General features: G+C 41.5%; 1 protein-coding gene across 3 annotated transcripts in view; it reads left to right on the top strand.

Moving 5' to 3' along the window:
- Positions 1-725: 725 nt before the first annotated feature.
- Positions 726-20,133, top strand: part of CEP85 (centrosomal protein 85) — a 36,626-nt gene continuing 17,218 nt past the window's right edge. The window contains exons 1-6 of one of the 3 annotated variants that reach the window (XM_006055442.4): positions 726-882; positions 6,186-6,261; positions 9,368-9,520; positions 17,871-18,559; positions 19,380-19,513; positions 19,904-20,021. In XM_006055442.4, coding sequence (XP_006055504.1) covers positions 6,207-6,261; positions 9,368-9,520; positions 17,871-18,559; positions 19,380-19,513; positions 19,904-20,021 — 1,149 coding nt within the window. In that variant the 5' untranslated portion in view covers positions 726-882; positions 6,186-6,206. Of the gene's footprint in view, positions 883-985; positions 1,135-6,185; positions 6,262-9,367; positions 9,521-17,160; positions 17,371-17,870; positions 18,560-19,379; positions 19,514-19,903; positions 20,022-20,133 lie in introns of those variants that run through there. The other 2 variants (XM_025278680.3, XM_025278681.3) reach the window with 2 other exon arrangements.

The following is a 20,133-nucleotide window of genomic DNA, read 5'->3' as shown; positions in this document are numbered from 1 at the left end:
TCTACTGCTGAGGGCTCAGTTCAATCTCTGGTAGGGTAACCAAGATTGGAACTAAGATCCTGCCAGCCACAGGCTGGGGCAAAAAAAGAAAATATCCTAAAGTATAAGGGGAAAATACCATTGACTATATTATGCTTAAATATCTCAAAAAGGAAACAGAATGAAACAAAATAAAGTTAAAAGGAAGCTATTGAACTTAAACTGTGTTGAAAATTGTGAATATTCTCTGAAATTAGAGCCAAAAATCTTCATTAAAATATAAATGGGGGGGGGGAACGTTTGAGTAGGGAGGCAAAATTGATCCCATACCCTTCAATCTGACTCCTGGTCACAGACTGACCATGGCCTGTTATGTAACCAGATCAAGTCCTGACCCTGACAAGACAGTGACCCTGATCACAACCTAACTCCTGGTCACAATGTGACCCCCTGTTTCAGGTGGGAGTACTGATAGGTGGTGAGGAATGGAGTAGGCTGGGATTCCGGAATGAGCTGTGTCCAGTTTTTCAATCTGCACAGGCCCAAGAAGGCCACTTCAGGGCCCGGTGAGCAGCGCTCCGCCCAGAAGCGAGACCAGCAGAAGCGCTGAGGCGACGGCAGAGAGCGGCGACTGGCTCATGCGCAGAGAGATCCGTCCGTTCCCCGCGCCGAGGGCGGCGTGCAAGGGCGGGACGCCCGCGCGGCCCTACTTCTGATTGGTTGCAGATGGGCAGAAAGGGGCGGGGCCGGGGCGGAGCGCGCGGCGCGCGGCCTGGCGGGCGTGTTAACGGCCGTTAGGCAAGCTGAGGGGGCTGAGGGGGCCGAGCCGCTGTCCGTGGCGGACGAGGTCGCAGCGGTTGGTGTTCCTGAGTGAGGGGTTTTGCTGCTCGCTTTCAAGCCCACGTAAGTCCTCCTCTCTCCCGGGCCTTCGTTGGACTGACAAACCCTGTGCCCTCCTTGGAGAGCCCCGGCAGAGCCTCGGGCACGGTCGACCTGCCTCCTTGGGGGCCGAGGGAGAGCGAAGAGCATGCGCAGAGCGGCTGAGCTGCCCGCCTTGGGTCTCTCACGCCCCGGCTTTCTGAAATAACGCCCCCCGCTTTCATCGCCTTGCTCTCTTCATCCCTCATTCCACAGCAATTGCGGGACCTCTGTGAGGTACAGTCCCGGTCCCGGTCGCCAAGGCACGGCGGGAGGGAAGTTCCTTGCCCTCTAGGAGCGCGTAGCCCTGCGAGAGTAGACGTCAACCGGGTGGTTGTGCCGGGTGGAGAAGTACGGAGCGCGGAACCCTAGGCACCAACAGGTCTGAGGGGGCGGGGAGCCCTCCCCGAGGAAGCGAAGTTTGAGCCAAGATTTGGAGCATGAATAGAGAAGGAAGGCCGGAGGGACCGAGAGCGCTCTTGAAGGCGCTGGGATGGAATTTCTGAGCCGGCACTGTTTTGCTTCCCCCTCCACAAGCTGTTTAACAGTGTCTGGAGACGTTTTGGGTTCTCACAACTCTGGGATTGTTCCTGGCATCCCATGGGTAGATGGATGTCAGGGGTGCTGCTGACAGCCTGCAGGACAGCCCTACATCAAAGACTTACCGACTCCAGTGTCAGTAGTACCAGGATTGAGGATCCCTGCTATAGACAGGGAGGAGCTGGTTCTCTGGATGCACATCAAGTGTGTTGAAGCTTATTTATTCAGTAGAGGGTGTTCAGCACATTAAACGGAAGGATCAGAACCCTGTTTGTCTTCTGCACTAGTCTACTTCCACCACATGGCACAGAGCCAGGCAAATAGGCACTCAGTAAATTTTGGTTGATGAATTGAATACTGTGTGCTAGGAAGGGAGGGGTGGTGATACAAGGACGATTAAGATAACCATGCTTCATTTCTTGCCCTTAGGCCTTGTATGTTTTATAATAATTTGATGGTGTGGTGTGTTTCAGGACTCCTTTGTAAAGACAACATCTTGGCAAGGATTTGGCTTCTCTTTAGATCTGATTCGATGAATGATCAAGGCGATGGAAATTGTGTAATGCTGTGAGATTCTTAGTGTGTCTGTGTCAGCTGTCTGTGTATCCCTTCAAATCCTCTCCGGTCTTGATGTGGTTCTCTCAACAGCTGCCAAATGTATTCCACACTAAGATTATAATTCTTCAAAGGAGGAATACTTAACAACAGTCAAAATCTAGTTCTTGGATAGCAACTTGGGAAATAGAGCTTGGGTGGTGACCAATGGCAAAGTGAAGAAATTATATGAGCTGCCCCAGCTCCTAAGTGCTTTGGGACTTGCAGCTCTGGCTATGTCTGAGACAGAAACTCCAACTTGTGGTGGCTTAGTAACTACCTCATAGGTTTGATGTGAGTATTAAACATAAGACATGATACTATAGAATCTTTAGCACAGTGCTTGATGGGTAGTAAGGACTGGCATACCTCAGAGATATTGTGGGTAGGGTTCCAGACCACCAGAATAAATGGAGTCACACAAATTTTTTTGGTTTCTCAGTATGTATATGTTATGTTTATACTTTACTGTAGTCCATTAAGTATGCAATAGTATTATGTCTTTTAAAAATGTACATGCCTTTATTAAAAAATACTTTATTGCTAAAAAATGCTAACCATCATCTAAACCCTCAGTGATTTGTAATCTCTGCTAATTTGCCAGTAGAGGATTCTGCCTTGGTGTTAATGGCTGATGACTGAATGAGGTGATGGTTGCTGAATGTTGGGGTGGCTGTGGCAATTTCTTAAAATAAGACAACAGTGAAGTTTACTGCATTGATTGACTTTTCCTTTCACAAACAATTTTTCTATAACATGCAAAGCTGTTTAATGGTATTTTCCCCATGGTGGAACTTCTTTCAAAGCCAGTCTGTCCTCTCAAACCCTGCTACTGCTCTATCAACTAAGTTTATGTCATATTCTAAATCCTTTGTTGTCATTTCGACAGTCTTGACAGCATCTTGACTGGAAGTAGTTCCATCTCAAGAAATCGTTTTCCTCATCCATAAGAAGCACCTCTTCATCTTTTAAAGTTTTATCATGAGATTGCAGTAATTCAGTCACATCTTCAGGCTCCACTTCTAATTTTAGTCCTCTTGCTAGTTCTACTACTCCTGCAGTTACAATAGTAATATCTAAGTTCACTAATCACAGCTCACCATAACGGATGTAATAATGTTGAAAAAGCTTGGAATATTGCAAGAATCACCACAATGTGACACACAAAGTGAGCAAATGCTGCAGGAAAAAAATGGCATCCATAGACTTGCTCGACACCAGGATTGCCACAGATCTTCAGTTTGTTAAAAAAAATGGAATCTGTGAAGCTCAGTAAAGTGAAGTGCAATAAAAAAAAGACGTATGCTTGTACTTACTACATGTTGAGTTTGTTGAATGAATTGTTCTGTAGTTTAAACAGCTTTGAAAGTAGAAATTATCAGTGTTGGGTTCTTTTCTTCTGTCTGCCTGCATTCATTTTTACCTCTCTTGGCTGTATAATTGGCTATTTGTATTACTTCTTATGTATTCATTTCTCTCACTTTTATCTCAAGAAGTCTGTCTCTTTCAAATGTCTCTTAAAATTTCCACCAGTAGCCCATCTACTTGTAAACTTAAGTAGGAAGAAGTTAAGAATTATTTATTCTGTACTGTATTACTTCTTATGGGAGTTTTTTTGAGATTTAATTTACATAAAATTCAGTTTTACGTGTGTGCAATTCAGAGGTTTTAGTGTACTCACAAGCTTGCGCAGCCATCATCACTATCTAATCTCAGCATTTTGTTCAGGCTGGTCAGAAACTCCCTGCCCTCCTCTTATTCCCCAGCAACCACTCATCTAATGTCTTTATGGATTTGCCAGTTCTGGACACTTTATATAAATGGATTCATACAATATATGGCCTTTTGTACTTGTCCTCTTTTACTTAATGTATTATTTCCAGTGTTCATCCATGTTGTAGCAGGTATCAGTACTTCATTCCTTTTTTGCTGCCTACTAATATTCCATTGTATGAATATACCACATTTTATTTGAAAAAGAAAGTGAAAGTCACTCAGTTGTGTCCAACTCTTTGTAACCCCGTGGACTATATAGTCCATGGAATTCTCCAGGCCAGAATACTGGAGTGGGTAGCCTTTCCCTTCTCCAGGGGATCTTCCTGACCCAGAAATCGAACCAGGGTCTCCTGCATTGCAGACTGATTCTTTATGAATTGAGCTGTGAGGGAAGGCCACGTTTTATTTATCCATCAGCTAATGGACTTTTTTTCCCACTTTTTGGCCACTTTATAATGCTGCTATGAAGATTAATGTACAAGATTTTGTGTTGACATACATTTGGAGCTGCTGAGTCATAGGATAAATCCATGTTTTAACTGAGAATTCTTTTGTTATCCCATTTTCAACTCCTCTGAATTTGGAAAGGTTTCAGAATTTAATGGGCCAACCTTTTTATATTTTAAAGAACGGGATGATATTTACCGGTATCACTAGTAGGTAGATCATCCTTCAGTGTCACCGTAAAACACTGAATAATACTAGCCATAAATAGAAACTGTTTAACTGCACAAAGTTTCTCTTACCCAGTATGTGGAGACCTGGGATTTCAGGGGATCGTACAATTTCTGTTGTAGATGCAGTGAATTAGGGTTTGTTGTTGTTACTAAGAAAAAACTGCAGAGGTCAGTAAAGCACATTAGGGAAAAAGTACCATATAGCCTTTTTTTTCCTTCCAAAGTTAAATTTCACCTCTAAGAATTGTGTTCTGTGGGTAGAGTTTGTCCCAGACTCTGAAAGTCAGTCATGTCCGACTCTTTATGACCCATTTTGCATTGCAGGCGGATTCTTTAACAGCTGAGCCACAAGGGAAGCCCAAGAATACTAGAGTGGGTAACCTATCCCTTCTCCAGGGGATCTTCCTGACCCAGAAATTGAACCATGGTCTCCTGTATTGCAGGCAGATTCTTCACCAACTGAGCTATCAGGGAAGCCCCATGGGCTCTTATAAATTCAAAGTTTCTAAATTCATAATTTATCTGCCAGGAATTGTACTCTTTCACTTTTTATTAACATAAAATGTTAATATGCCAAGTATAATAAAAGCATTAATAAAGCACTTAATATGTGTCAGACACCATTGTAAGTTAATCCTAAATGAGAACAAATTAGGTCCTGTTTTTATCCTCATTTTTATAGGAAGGAGCTGAGGCACAAAGATATTAAGAAATTTGCCCAAGATTACACAGCTAATACATTGCTCATTTGTTGTTCAGTTGCGTCCAACTCATTGTGACCCCATGGACTATAGCATGCCAGGCTTCCCTGTCCTTGACTGTCTCCTGGAGCCTGCTCAAACTCATATCCATTGAGTTGGTGTTGCCATCCAGCTATCTCATCCTCTGTTGCCCCCTTCTCCTCCCACCCTTAGTCTTTCGCAGCATCAGGGTCTATTCCAACGCGTTGGCTCATGTCCAACTTCAAGCCTGAGCTGTCTGAGAGTCAGTGCTCTGAGCCACTTCTCTTACTCTGTGCTGCCTCTCAAGTACTATACATACACAAGATATTATTTGCTATTATTAGTTACAGCTAATTAAAGCTTTTGTTTGTACAACTAGTAATCAGACTTACACTGAATTCTTAGATCCTACCATTAGAATAAATATAAATGTTTTATTTAAGTAATGGGGAAATGGGAAGAAAATCTCATGTTCCCAGCAAAGGATTGGAGTTCTGCTTTTGACCAAGAATTCTGTCCATCATTGTACATCATATGACTAACTTTCATTACTGGAGGAATCGGGAAATTCATTTTATGTTCATCAGGATTGAAGCTATAATACTTTGCTGTTGTTTTGGTTACTTAGTTTTCTTCCTACCTCACTCTTCCATCCTGTTCCAGCAGGTAAGAATATCTTTGGCAGCTTTTTAATTAAAATAATATTATTTTTAATTTTTGCAATAATCAGAAGGGTTCTAGACCTTATAGGATCAGTATTGGGAATCTCTGTTTGGTTCTAGGTGTTTTCTTCTTGCTTTGGGAGAAGTAGAGTGAAATATTGGGAGTTGCTTTGCCTTAAAAAAATATCCTTAGGAGTAAAACATGTGGAAGAATACTTGAATACTTTGTATGCATTTGGCAGTTTCAGCTGAATGGGAATGAATTACAGGGAATTAAAAGATAATGGAGAGATCTGACTGCTTCCTTTATTTTACAGCTGGCTCAAGTAACTGTGTTCATGGCCATGCAGGAGAAATACCCAAGTGAGAGGATCTCTCATGCCACCTCACCAGGTGAGTAATCAAAGTTTTCTGGATTAAATTCTGACCATTGGTCTGTTATTTTATAATGGAAATTTCCTTAAAAGGAAATACTGAACAAACAAGCATCCACTGAAATGCTGGTAACAAAAGAACAAAAATGACATGGGGCTACATTGAATAGAAAAATAGATCTCTCTGAGAGAATAACTATTTATCTCTCGTGCTACATGGCTTCCAACAAGACCACGTGATTGATTATTGAGGGGGGCATATAAAGGATTGGAACAAAACGACTTTGGAACATAGTTCCATTTGAAATCAGAAAAACACAGCATAAATTACTGTGGTCTATGTTGTCTTTGTAGTCCTGTGGGTGGGTCAGTCATCTGCTAGCCCACAAAGATGGGAATTCTTCTTGGATGCCAGCAGTCTCACTTATGTTGTCACTAGAGACTCAGAAATTTATCTCTAGAATGGATTTAAAGGATTTTGAAAGCTCAGTTGATATCCTAAGTTATTATGTTAAAAGTATATAGGTATATTTTATATATATATTAAAACATGTAAATATATATATACACTCAATAGACAACATTAAGTGAAGGGCTTCCCGTGTGGCTCCGCTGGTGAAGAATCCACCTGCAATGTGGGAGACCTGGATTCGATACCTGGGTTGGGAAGATCCCCTGGAGAAGGGAAAGGCTACCCACTTCAGTATTCTTGCTTGGAAAATTCCATGGGCAGAGGAGCCTGGAAGGCTCATACACACTCAATAGGCAACATTTAAGTAGATATGGTATATTTAAATAGGAAGTACCATTTTAGAAAAATAACATTTGCATTCTGGTACATTTATGAAGAAAGAATACATTTATGGAACTAATGATATGTTTTCTTTAAAAACCTTACAGTGCCTTATAACAGACATTTTGACAGGTATGTTATTTTCTTCTAGGCATATGGCCTTGCATATAGTAAGCACTTTGAAAAAATTCAAGAGTCATTCAGCAAATGTTTATTGAACATCTGCTATGCACTGTCTTAGGACTAAATGTACAGTTTCTTAGGACAGCTATGTATAGTGCAAGTTTTGGAATGCAGCAGTTCCTGTCAGCTCACTGCCTTTCTGTGCATTGTTCACTGTGGTCTCTTGTTTGATTGATCATGGCCCGCGAGCTGGTAATAGGACACGTGGCATAACACAGAACTCACACACTTCAGATAATCAGTCTCTGTAATTGTACCAAAGCACGCTTTCATTTCAGCAAATCTTTCTTTTAGAATTGATATTTGGAGTGGCTGACGAGGAAGATGATAGAAGTGAAGAAAAAGATTAGTAGTAGTAACAGGGAGTGGTTTCCAAGATGAGGCCCTCAATGGATTTTCACTGTTTCAAAAAACATGACAAACTATACACTGACTGGAGAGATAATGCCATATAGACTCACCAAGAAGTCAAATTTCTTTGCTTCTGGCTAGAATTTTGTTAGTTTAGTACAGTAACACTGGCTAATCTTATGCTGATCAGAGGCTCTAATTTTTGGCTGTGTTTTCTACTAAAGATTGTTACAGATTACTGTGTATATATAGATGCTTTCAAATCAGACAGTCCCCTGAGACCCAAAGAATAAAAGGAGTTCTTGGGGAAAGTGAGAATATCTTCGGTAGAAAGTAAAAGTAAGGGTAGCGAAAAAAAGAAGCAAAAGTAGATTGGTTCAGAAGGTGGGAGAAGCACTAAATTCAAATATCATTTGCTTCCCACTAGATCATAGAGTGTGTAGAAACATATTTTACACACTCAGATTCTGACACTTCAAATGGATAAGTAGCTGCCATTACCTGTTTGTTTACATGGATCATCTCAGATAAAGTTTAGAAAAATTACAGTGATTTTTAAAAAATAATTTGAATTTAATTCTTTGCTAATATGTTCTTAAATCAAGTATTTATTGAACAATTCCTATCTACCAAGCCTCAAACAGCAAGCTGACAAAGTCAGATAAATTTCAGCAGTCTTGTTTCATCTTACATGCTCAGAAATTTTTGTAGTTCCTCTGCATTGCCTCCCAGAACCCTTCAGATTAACTTGTAAGACTTGCCTTGATCTGGATTCACTCTGCCCAGAAGGATACCCTGATTCATTCCCAAGTGGTGATTTTCAAAGGACACTGGATTGCATGTTACCCTGTGGAGCATTTAGAAACCTATGGGGGTATTTTCAGGTTTCACAGTGATGGTGGGATGGAGTGAGGTCTGTTACTGGCATTTAGGGGATGGGGAAGGACTAGGGATGCTTAACCATCCTGTAGTAGGTAGAGTATACATCGAAGAATTGTCAGACCCAGAATGCCAAGAGCACCTGTTGAGAAACCCTGTAAGAGGGAAAAATGTGTGTATTGAAATCAGAATAACATGGGTTCAAATCTCAGCTGTATCCTCTGTAAAATAGGGATTATAATACTTTTCACTAAGTAGGTAGATGAGACCATGTCTGTAAAGTGCTGTGGCTTCTAGATTTCAAAGAATGGAGCCACTGTTAACTATTACTGTCTCAGTACTCCTGGATCCTTGGTAGGTCTTTTTTTGTGTCTTTGAACATTCTCATCTCTTATGCTATTTCCATTTAGATTTAACTAATTCAAGGACTTCCCTGGTGGTTCAGTGGTTGAGAATCTGCCTTGCAATGCAGGGAACATGGGTTCCATCCCTAGTTTGGGAACTAAGATTCCACATGCCTTGGGGCAGCTGAACCTGTGTGCCACAACTGCTGAGCCCGAGTGTCTAGAGCCCGTGCTCTGAGACAAGAGAACCCACTGCAAGGAGAAGCCCAGTACCACAACTAGAGAGTAGCCCCTACTCGCCACAACTAGAGAAAGCCCACCTGCAGCAATGAAGAGTCCCCATGCCACAACAGAGACCCCGTGCAGCCATGAATGAATGGATGAATGCCTAATTTTAAAAAACATCATTAAAAAAAATAAAGTTAACTAATTCAGAGTAGCTGAAATAGGCCCAGGAGGAAGAAAGGGGTGAGGTATGGCTCTTCTCTCACAGGTTTAAGTGATTTTTTAAAAAAAGTTTTGTGGAATTGCACGAGCTGATTCACATTAACAGTGGGAAATGCTGGTTGTTTCAGGTTCCAGCGTGATTCAGAAGGGCAGTTCCCTGGGGACTGAATGGCAGACCCCAGTTATCTCAGAGGCCTTTCGGAGCCGCTTCAGTCGTTGTTCAAGTGTAGCCGACAGTGGGGACACAGCCATTGGCACATCGTGCTCGGACATCGCAGAGGGTAAGTTTGAATTAATGATTTGATTACCAAAATATGTTGTCGTTTTCAAATTGTATTTCAGGTGTATTGTCATTTCCAGAATATTCATAAGTCAATTTACTCAGAATCTGCTTGATTCTTCCTATGCTATTCTCGTCACAACTGGTCCCTTCCTTTCAACTTCTGCTATTTGTCCTGCCTGAACAGCTTCCTAATAGGTTTCTTGGCATCAGGTCTTTCCCTCTCCTGCCAAATTAGTCTTAAATCCTGATTTCGTAGTTTCCCTTTCCTGCAAATCCTCAACTGTTTCTGTTACTTGGAGGATAAAGGTCAGAGTCTTCAATTCTGTGATCTGTCCCTGTCCCATTCACACTTTTTGTTTGTTTGTTTGTTTGTTTATTTTTGGCTGTGCTAGGTCTTCGTTGCTGCATGGGCTTTTCTCTAGTTGTGGAGAGCAGGACTTATTTCTAGTTGCAGTACATTGGCTTCTCATTGCAGTATCTTCCCTTGTTGGAGAGCATGGGCCCTAGGGTGTGCCAGCTTCGGTAGTTGCGGCTCCAGGGCTCTAGAGCACAAGCTCAGTAGTTGTGGGCACATGGGCTTAGTTGCTCAGTGGCATGTAAAATCTTCCTGGACCAGGGATTGAATTCTTGTCTCCTGCATTGGCAGGTGGATTCTTTACCACTGAGCCACCAGGGAAGCCCCAGACATATTTCTTACTGTCCTCAGGTATGTTGTCTTAACTATGCTATGAAAGCACAGAAAGCACAGAACTGTTGTGTTTTTTTTGATACCTGAGCTCTTTCCTTCTTTAATCTGGACCCATTTGTGCTATTCTCATCTTCTCTTGCCCCTCCCCACTATGTTGATCTTATTTTTCATGATTTAGTGAAGTGTCTTGACCAAACTTTGCACATCTCTTTCTCCCATTACTGATCTTCCTTTTTGCAATCTTATACTTTATTTTTTCTGCCACTGGTTTTTGCACTTAAGTAATAGCTGTTAGGCTGCTTTGTAAATAATATATCCCAATAAAAAATTAAAAAGAAAAAACAGCAAAAAGCTGTAAGGTTGTACTTTACAAGATTTTTTTTTGTCTTTTCTTTTCATTTAGATGGTGCATTCCTAGGAGGACAGAAAATCTAGTGATAATAATTAACTACTGTTTATCAAATACTTTATGATGAATACTGCACTAAATTTTTTTTCATTAATACCATTAAGAACTCTATGCATTTTTTTTTTTTTTAAGCACTGGGTCTTAGTTTTGGCACTTGAGATCTTTAGTTGTGACATATGAGATCTAGTTCCCTGACCAGAGAACAAACCCTGGCCCCCTGCAATGGGAGCATGGAGTCTTAATCACTGAAGCAACAGGGAAGTCCCAAGAGATATTTTATTTCCAATCTACAAATGAGAAAGCTGAATTTCAGAGTGATTAAATGAGCTGATTAAAGTCACAAAACAAATTACTTTGGTACTTTATCAGATGTCACACCCACTTGGATGGCTATAATCAAAAAGATAATAAGTGTTGGTGGGAATGTAGAGAAACTGGAGCCTGTACATTGCTGGTGGGAATGTAAAATGTTGCAGCTGCTTTGGAAAGCTGTTCGGCAGTTCTTTAAAAGATTAAACATAGAGTTGCATCATGGCGCAGCAAATCTACTCCTGGGTATATATACTCAAGAGAAGATGAAAACATACATCCACACAACTTGTAGACAAATGCTCATAGCAGCATTGGTTAATAATAATAACCAAAAAATGGAAACAACCCAATGTATCAGTTAACAAATAGATGAATAAAATGTTGTATATCCATACTGTGGAGCAATAAAAAGAAATGAAGTATGAATACACCCCACAAACTGGATGAACTTTAAAAATCCAGTGCTGAGTAAAAAAAGCCATGCTGAGTAAAAAAAAGCCAGACACAAAAGACCACATATTATATGATTCCATTTGTAAGTGTCCAAAATAGGCCAATTTATATAGAGACAGAAAGGAGATTTAGTGGTTGCCTAAGGCTATGACGGAGAAGGCAATGGCACCCAACTCCAGTACTCTTGCTTGGAGAATCCCATGGACGGAGGAGCCTGGTAGGCTGCAATCCATGGGGTCGCTAAGAGTCGGACACGACTGAGCGACTTCACTTTCACTTTTCACTTTCATGCATTGGAGAAGGGAATGGCAACCCACTCCAGTGTTCTTGCCTGGAGAATCCCAGGGACCGGGGAGCCTGGGGGTCGCACAGAGTCGGGCACGACTGAGCGACTTCACTTTCACTTTTCACTTTCATGCATTGGAGAAGGAAATGGCAACCCACTCCAGTGTTCTTGCCTGGAGAATCCCAGGACCGGGGAGCCTGGGGGTCGCACAGAGTCGGGCACGACTGAGCGACTTCACTTTCACTTTTCACTTTCATGCATTGGAGAAGGAAATGGCAACCCACTCCAGTGTTCTTGCCTGGAAAATCCCAGGGACAGGGGAGCCTTGTGGGCTGCCGTCTATGGGGTCCCACAGAGTCGGACACGACTGAAGCGACTTAGGAGCAGTAGCAGCAGCAAGGCTATGAAGTTAGAGTAAATGCAGCATGACCTCTAGAGGGTAAAAAGGTTTCTTTGGGGATGATGAAAATGTTCTAAACTTGATTGTAGTGATGGTCACATAATTCTGTGAATATACTAAAAAAACATTGAATTGTGTGTCTTAAGTGGGTGAAAATTGTATGGTATGTGAACTATATCTCAGTAAAGCTGTTTTGTTTTGTTTTTTTTTTAAAAACAAAAACCAAAATGTTTGGGAAAATATCTTGTATTTTGAAGAATAAAAAACTAGTACTGACTCCTGGGCACCTGGCATTTGATTTGATAGCTATGTGTATATGGGCACAGTGTCAATAAATATTGAGTAAATGGAATAATAGATTTTAATAGACAGGACTTTAAAAATCACTTAATCCAGTTTATTTTTGCAAATGAGTAAGAAAAATTCCACACAGGGTTAAGTAACTTGCCTAATGTCACACAGCTAATTATCAAATTCAGATCTCCCACCTGTAGTATTCTTTCCATCACTTGTGTAATCAAAAGTGTTACTGTCAGTGTACTTAGGACTTGTTACGGTTTTGTCTACATGGGCAGTCATAGGATCTTTTTCATTTTGACTAAATAATTGAGTTTTGAAAAATCAAACAGTTGTCTAGATTTTTCCCCCTGTTGAATTGACTGGCTGTATCTCATCCAGTCAAATTGTTACATAGATTGTGTGTAACTCTACATGCTTTTTATATCTTTGGGGAAATTATATTTATATTTCCTTCCTAGTACATTTTTATTTTTAATTTTTTTGTCTGAGTGTGTGGCTTGTTACCACAACTGATCTCAGTTACCCAACCAGAGATCAAACTTGGGTCCCCAGAGGTGAAAGCTCAGGGTCTTAACCACTGGACCACCAGGGAATTGCCAGTCATGTGTTCTTTTTTAAATTATAGTAGTCTTGACATGGTGGCCAAAGCCATTGGTCTAGAAGTTTCTTTTAAAAGGATCTAAGGTTTCTTTTCTGCCATGTTATATACTGTGGTCTTAATTTTATTTTTTGCTTATTTTGTTCATGACTATATCTTGGTTTATTTGGAGCCCAGGTGACAAGAACATTTGTGACTGGTATAAAATATAGTTCATTAGGTGTTCTTTCTTTCTATTTAAAAATTTTTTTCTTTTATAATAGACTGCAGCTGATTTACAATGTTGTGTTAATTTCAGGTGTATGGCAAAGTAATTCCGTTATATATACACATATATCTATTCTTTTTCATATTCATTTCCCATTTAGAATATTATAAAATATTGAGTAGAGATCCCTGTGCTATACAGTAGGTCCTTGTTGATTACAATAGTATATTAATCCCCAAATCCTAATTTTTCCCTCCCCTTCACCTTTCCCGTTTGGTAACCATAAATTCATTCTCTAAGTCTATGAGTCTATTTTCTGTTTGTAAATAAGTTTATTTGTATCATTTTTTTAGGTTCCACATATAAGTGATATTATATGATATGATATTTATCTTTGTCTGACTCAGTATAATAATCTCCAGGTCCATTCATGTTACTGCAAATGGCTTTATTTCATTTTTCTTTCTTTTCTTTTTTATGGTTAAGTAATACTCCATTGAATATATGTACCACATCTTTATTTGTTCATTTGCTGATGGACATTTAGGGTTTTTTGTTTCATTTTGCTTTTCCTGGTTGTTCTGTGCAACTTGTGGGATCTTAGTTCCCCAACCGAGGATTGAACCCAGGCCTCTGCAGTGAAAGCCTGGAGTCCTAACCATTGAACTGCCAGGGAATTCCCCATTTAGGTTTTTGATTCTACCCTTCACTAAGGTGTTTTACCTTGAAGATTCTCAAGGGACAGGATAGAGGTAGATACCTGAGAGCTCAGAAGTCTTTCAGTTTTTTGATAAAGACTGAAATCATCACTGGCTTATTTCAGACTACTGTACTTCATAAACCAGTAAGGGATATAGGAGAAGTGACCAAAATTTAGCAATAGCTAAGTCTGCCCCTTACCAAGAAAGGACGGTTGCTAGAAAGAATGAATTGTTTTTGGTGAGGGGTGGGAGTTGAGGGGCAGGGAGTATGTTTGAGGAAAGGAGAGATTTAGAGATACATCCTTGAAGTGGCAAAAACCCAATGATTTGGTGAATTGTTCAGTTCAGTTGCTCAGTCGTGTCCAACTCTTAGCGACCCCATGAATTGCAGCATTCCAAGCGTCCCTGTCCATCACCAACTCCTGGAGTTCACTCAAACTCATGTCCATCTAGTCGGTGATGCCATCCAGCCATCTCAACCTCTGTCGTCCCCTTCTCCTCCTGCCCCCAATCCCTCCCAGCATCAGAGTCTTTTCCAATGAGTCAACTCTTCGCGTGAGATGGCCAAAGTATTCAAGTTTCAGCTTTAAGCATCAGTCCTTCCAGTGAACACCCAGGACTGATCTCCTTTAGAATGGACCAGTTCGATCTCCTTGCAGTCCAAGGGACTCTCAAGAGTCTTCTCCAACACCACAGTTCAAAAGCATCAGTTCTTCGGCACTCAGCCTTCTTCACAGTCCAACTCTCACATCCGTACATGACCACTGTAAAAACCATAGCCTTGACTAGATGGATCTTTGTTGACAAAGTAATGTCCCTGCTTTTGAATATGCTATCTAGGTTGGTCATAACTTTCCTTCCAAGGAGTAAGCGTCTTTTAATTTCATGGCTGCAATCACCATCTGCATTGATTTCGGAGCCCAAAAAAATACAGTCTGACACTGTTTCCACTGTTTCCCCATCTATTTCCCATGAAGTGATGGGACCAGATGCCATGATCTTCGTTTTCTGAATGTTGAGCTTCTCTTTCACTTGCCTCTTTCACGTTCATCTTTCCTCTTTCACTTTCATCAAGAGGCTTCTTAGTTCCTCTTCACTTTCTGCCATAAAGGTGGTGTCATCTGCATATCTGAGGTTATTGATATTTCTCCCGGCAATCTTGATTCCAGCTTGTGGTTCTTCCAGCCCAGTATTTCTCATGATGTACTCTGCATATAAGTTAAATAAGCTGGGTGACAATATACAGCCTTGACGTACTCCTTTTCCTATTTGGAACCAGTCTGTTGTTCCATGTCCAGTTCTAACTGTTGCTTCCTGACCTGCATACAGGTTCCTCAAGAGACAGGTCAGGTGTTCTGGTATTCCCATCTCTTTCAGAATTTTCCACAGTTGATTGTGATCCACACAGTCAAAGGCTTTGGCATAGTCAATAAAGCAGAAATAGATGTTTTCCTGGAACTCTCTTGCTTTTTCGATGACCCAGCAGATGTTGGCAATTTGATCTCTGGTTCCTCTGCCTTTTCTAAAGCCAGCTTGAACATCTGGAAGTTCACGGTTCACGTATTGCTGAAGCCTGGCTTGGAGAATTTTTTTTTTTTTTTTTTTTGGCTTGGAGAATTTTGAGCATCACTTTACTAGCGTGTGAGATGAGTGCAATTGTGGCGGTAGTTTGAGCATTCTTTGGCATTGCCTTTCTTTGGGATTGGAATGAAAACTGACCTTTTCCAGTCCTGTGGCCACTGCTGAGTTTTCCAAGTATGCTGACATATTGAGTGCAGCACTTTCATAGCATCATCTTTTAGGATTTGAAATAGCTCATATTAAAAAAATCACATATCTCATTATGCTAAATTTGAATAGCCTTTGAAAATTATAGAAAATAGTGACCCTTTTGAAAATGTGTTGCTGTTTTGTTTCAAAATGCTCTGAAACACAAGCCAGACTTTAATGTAACTTGACATTTTATAGTACTTTCTCGAAATCACACAATTTCCTTAATGTAAATAGATAAACCCAGTAGATAAATGACAAGTGCTGACAGACCTCATGTCATCATCCATAGATGGACCATACTCACCAGAAAATTAGAGAAACAATATTCTTTTTGGGCAGTTGGTACCTTTCTTCTTGACTTAGGTTTTGGCATTACTCCTTTGGGCATTATGGGCTCAAAACTGAATTTGGTGAGACGTGAGAAAGCATGGTGCCGTGGATGGAGAATGGAAGGAGGTGTTGCCGAGTTCAGCATAGTAGCAGCCCTCATAACCAAAATCTTACTGTCTTCTCTTCCATTATTATATTTGGAGAGTGGGGACCCTTGATGAGAGAATGTTATGGTGTCACTATGGAAGGTTTCAAGGAGAGAGCTTTCTAGTCTTAGAATCTTCATCACCACCAGTCTACCTGTGACTAGTTCTGTATTTAAGTTTCAGGACATCACAAATAGTGTCCTTTGACTCTTGAAATGTCCTTCTTTCTTGGTCCTGAGAAGCTGATGCATGTCATCAAAAATTACTGGTTGTTTTGCTTCTTGTTTGTTTTTACTATGGTATTTTATATATCCCCATGATCATCTGAGTAGAGGAAATTAGATACTCTGCATACATTATAAGGGATAATTTGGCTTGCTTGTTTTTAAAGAACTGCTTACAAATGCATATGAGAAGATGATAGCAGATCTATACCCATTTAATTCTGGAAAAGGTTAGTCCTCATTGGCTGAGTGTGTTCTGTGTTGGTTGATGGAAAATGGAACAAATTGGAGATCTATTCTTCTCCACAGTAGATGTTGCTTAGTTTGGAAAGACTATTGGACACAGTTGAGAAAGAGAGACGCTTCTATTCCTCGTCCCCCTCTCTTGGTTCCCTGCCTGCTGAGGGCAATAGGTGTGTTTCCTCATATTCCTGCCTGTACTTTGCTTGTGGCCCTCTGCCCTGTGTTAGTTCTGTGACCTTGTAGTCCTCTTCACAGTAGCACTTGAAAGTTGGAAATAGTAAAAATGTGAACCTTATGCAGCAGAGCCAATCGGAGAGTTGTCTCTTAAGACTAGGCAGGTGCTAAAGGAAACATAAATTATCCAGTCTCAAGGAAAGTGAAAAATCATAGTTATGTACAAACAAGGGGGTAAATAAAAGGCAAAGTAAAAAATAAGAGGATTTCAGTGTTTACCAGTTGAGAGTGCTCACTGTGCTAGAATGAAACCTGAGAGTTGCTAAGAATATCTTGACATATCCTGGCAGTCAGGTCTGGCGTGTGGGAGAGAGAGCAGAATCCTGATTCAGATGCAGTGCTCCCTGCCCCAGACACAAAGCAGCAGTATCCAGTTTGCCTTATTCTTTGGATAGTTTAGATCCATTGTTCACCTTTGCTGTGGAGCTTTTGGAAATCAAAGAAGATTCTGGCAGCCCTTGGAAAAGACATTTTTATTAGATTGGATTATAGCTTAGAGTCGCCCAGCTCTTGGAAGAGTAGGACCTAATCCAGTTCCCTTAAGTAAGTGATTTTTTTTTTTTTTTAAGTTCAGTTTTCAGCTTTGTTGACTGGCAGGATTTTAGTTGTGTCTGACTCTTTGCAACCCCGTGGACTGTAGCCCACCAGGCTCCTCCGTCCATGGGATTCTTTGGGCAAGAATACTGGAGTGGGTTGCCATTTCTTTCTCCAGGGGATCTTTCTGACCCAGGGATCAAACCCAGGTCTCCCGCATTGCAGGCAGACACTTTAACCTCTGAGCCACCAGGGAAGCCCTTACAAATAAAAAGGACAGTGTAAATTAAAAGTGAAGCCAATGTTACCTTTCTTTGGTTTGCCTTGGGAATGGCATTTGAGATCCTAGAACACACATCTCCCATTTAAGCTGCTGTATTTTTCTTCCTGATACTTGTGAAAGTGCCCTCTCTGCCTGCTCTCAGGCAGAGAATGTCTGGCATAGCAGCCAAACTCAAAAAAAGCTTGCTGCTTCGATTTTGACTTACGGAAGACTATTCTCTCCACAGATTTTTGCAGTTCAAGTAGCAGTCCTTCTTTCCAGCCCATCAAAAGCCACGTAACCATTCCAACAGCCCATGTGATACCTTCTACTTTCGGGACCTCTCCTGCCAAGCCAAATTCTGCTGCCGGACCCTCTTCCAAACTTCCTTTGTCAGGGTTGGCTGAAAGTGTGGGGATGACAAGAAATGGAGACCTCAGTTCAATGAAACGTTCTCCAGGCCTTTCTAGAGATTTCATGTATCTTTGTGGTGCTGCTGGAGAAAATGGAGTTGAGCAGTCCTGGTTTCCAGCAGTGGGCCATGAAAGAGAAGAAGAAGCGAGAAAGTTTGATGTTCCCAATATGGAGTCTACCCTCAATCAGTCGGCAATGCTGGAGACACTTTATTCAGATCCCCACTACCGAGTCTACTTCCACAACCCAAGAACCGACACAAACAAGGAGCTATACAAAGGGCTGCCTGAGACCAAGAAGGCACCGGGCAGCGGGGCAGTATGTGAGCGGAATGGACCACACCCTGGCAGCAGCGGGGTTCTTCCTTTGGGACTCCAGCCTGCTCCTGGGCTCTCCAAGCCTCTACCTTCTCAGGTGTGGCAGCCGAATCCTGACCCTTGGCATTCCCACGAGCGATCTTGTGAGCTCAGCACTTGTCGGCAGCAGCTGGAGTTGATCCGTTTACAGATGGAGCAAATGCAGGTAGAGGCCTTTCTTTCCTTGGACTTTGCAGTTTCTGTGCTAATCTTAGAACTATATAGGTTTTCTTTCTTATAAGTTTTGACTCCAAAGAAAGTGTTTGTAAAAAGGAGGGAAGATGTTTGTAGATAGGCAATCTTGTGAATGTCATCAAATCTGTTGGTTCTAAACACCAGATTGGTTCTCCAAAGCAGAGGGTTACAAAGGGAAACCCAGAGGTAGGACACTAACACTGATTATGTGTGTATGTACTTACATAACAGTCACTAGGCTAGGTACTTTAACATACAGAATCTTATTTGATCCTTACTCTGATGAGGTAAATGTAGAAATTTACCAGGTTCTTGGAATAACTAATCTGTCCAGAGACACAGAACTGGTTTAAGTGGCAGAGCTCTAGGGTTCAAAACTATCTTTTATTCCCGTATTCTTTCCACTGTACTACTTTTGTGTTTGTTTTTTTGTTTTGTTTTTTGAAAGTTCTTGTACTTACTAAGAATGGGGAGAAAGGAAGAAGGACACATTCTCCTTTCCTGGTTAGTGAGGGCATCTTAGCTTCTGATTTGCTTTTGTTCCAGATAAAGAAAGATAAACTGACCTTTTCTTAGAAACTAGAGCCTTTCTGAGCAGGGAGTGTCCAGTTGGCAGAAGTCTGTCAGGCAGGTTCTTTCCAGTCATGCATCAGAGCTAAAATTATTTCATAAACAGTGGGCCTTCTCCAACTGAGCCAAAGTGAATCTTGACTACAGACACAGGCACTTCATAGGTGCTTTCAGGTGCCTGTAGGTTAACATTAAGTTCACTGGGCCTGTTTGTCTTCCAGCTTCAGAATGGAGCCGTCTGCCACCATCCTGCTGGTTTTTCTCCTTCATTGCCCACGTTAGACCCAGCACAATGGATGAGCATCTTGAACAGTAATGAACACCTTCTGAAGGAAAAGGAGCTCCTTATTGACAAGTAAGGGGGCAAGGGGCCATAGGGCCCCCACTGATGACATCTCCCCAAGGGCAGTGCATCCTCCTCTGTTTAGACCCCTGCTTTGCCTCATGATAAGTAGCCTAGTTCTGTGTGTGAATAATGTGATAGGTTTGTTGCATATCTCTGTAGGGGCTGTGGGGAATGCCTAGAGGAGGCAGCTGGGTCTTTGCAACTGATCTTTCTTCATTTTGCCTCAGTCAGTTTTCTCATTTGCATTTCCTCCTTAAGCACTACCCAAGAATCCAAGGTCTTTGTTTACAAAGTGTTTTTTGTAAATAGGTTTTTACCTATTTAAGAAAAGTTGGGGCTCATATTACAAGTGGGTTTGTGTCAAGGACCCTGGGCCTCATTCTGTTCTGTCTTTTGCAGGCAGAGGAAACATATCTCTCAGCTGGAGCAGAAGGTGCGAGAGAGTGAACTGCAAGTCCACAGTGCTCTTTTAGGCCGCCCTGCCCCCTTTGGGGACGTCTGCTTGCTAAGGCTGCAGGTAAGCCTTGGCAGCCAGGATGGCATTCTGCTTGTCATAACTCAGTATCTTCCCTGTGCTTGGCACTTGTAGGTATCCAGGAGATAGAAAATGGACCAAGTGAAGTAAGGTA

Source organism: Bubalus bubalis, chromosome 2 (assembly GCF_019923935.1).
Source record: "Bubalus bubalis isolate 160015118507 breed Murrah chromosome 2, NDDB_SH_1, whole genome shotgun sequence".
In the NCBI taxonomy this organism is placed as follows: domain Eukaryota; kingdom Metazoa; phylum Chordata; class Mammalia; order Artiodactyla; family Bovidae; genus Bubalus; species Bubalus bubalis.
The sequence above is the reverse complement of the archived record's forward strand: the minus strand, read 5'-3'. Positions and strand labels throughout refer to the sequence as shown.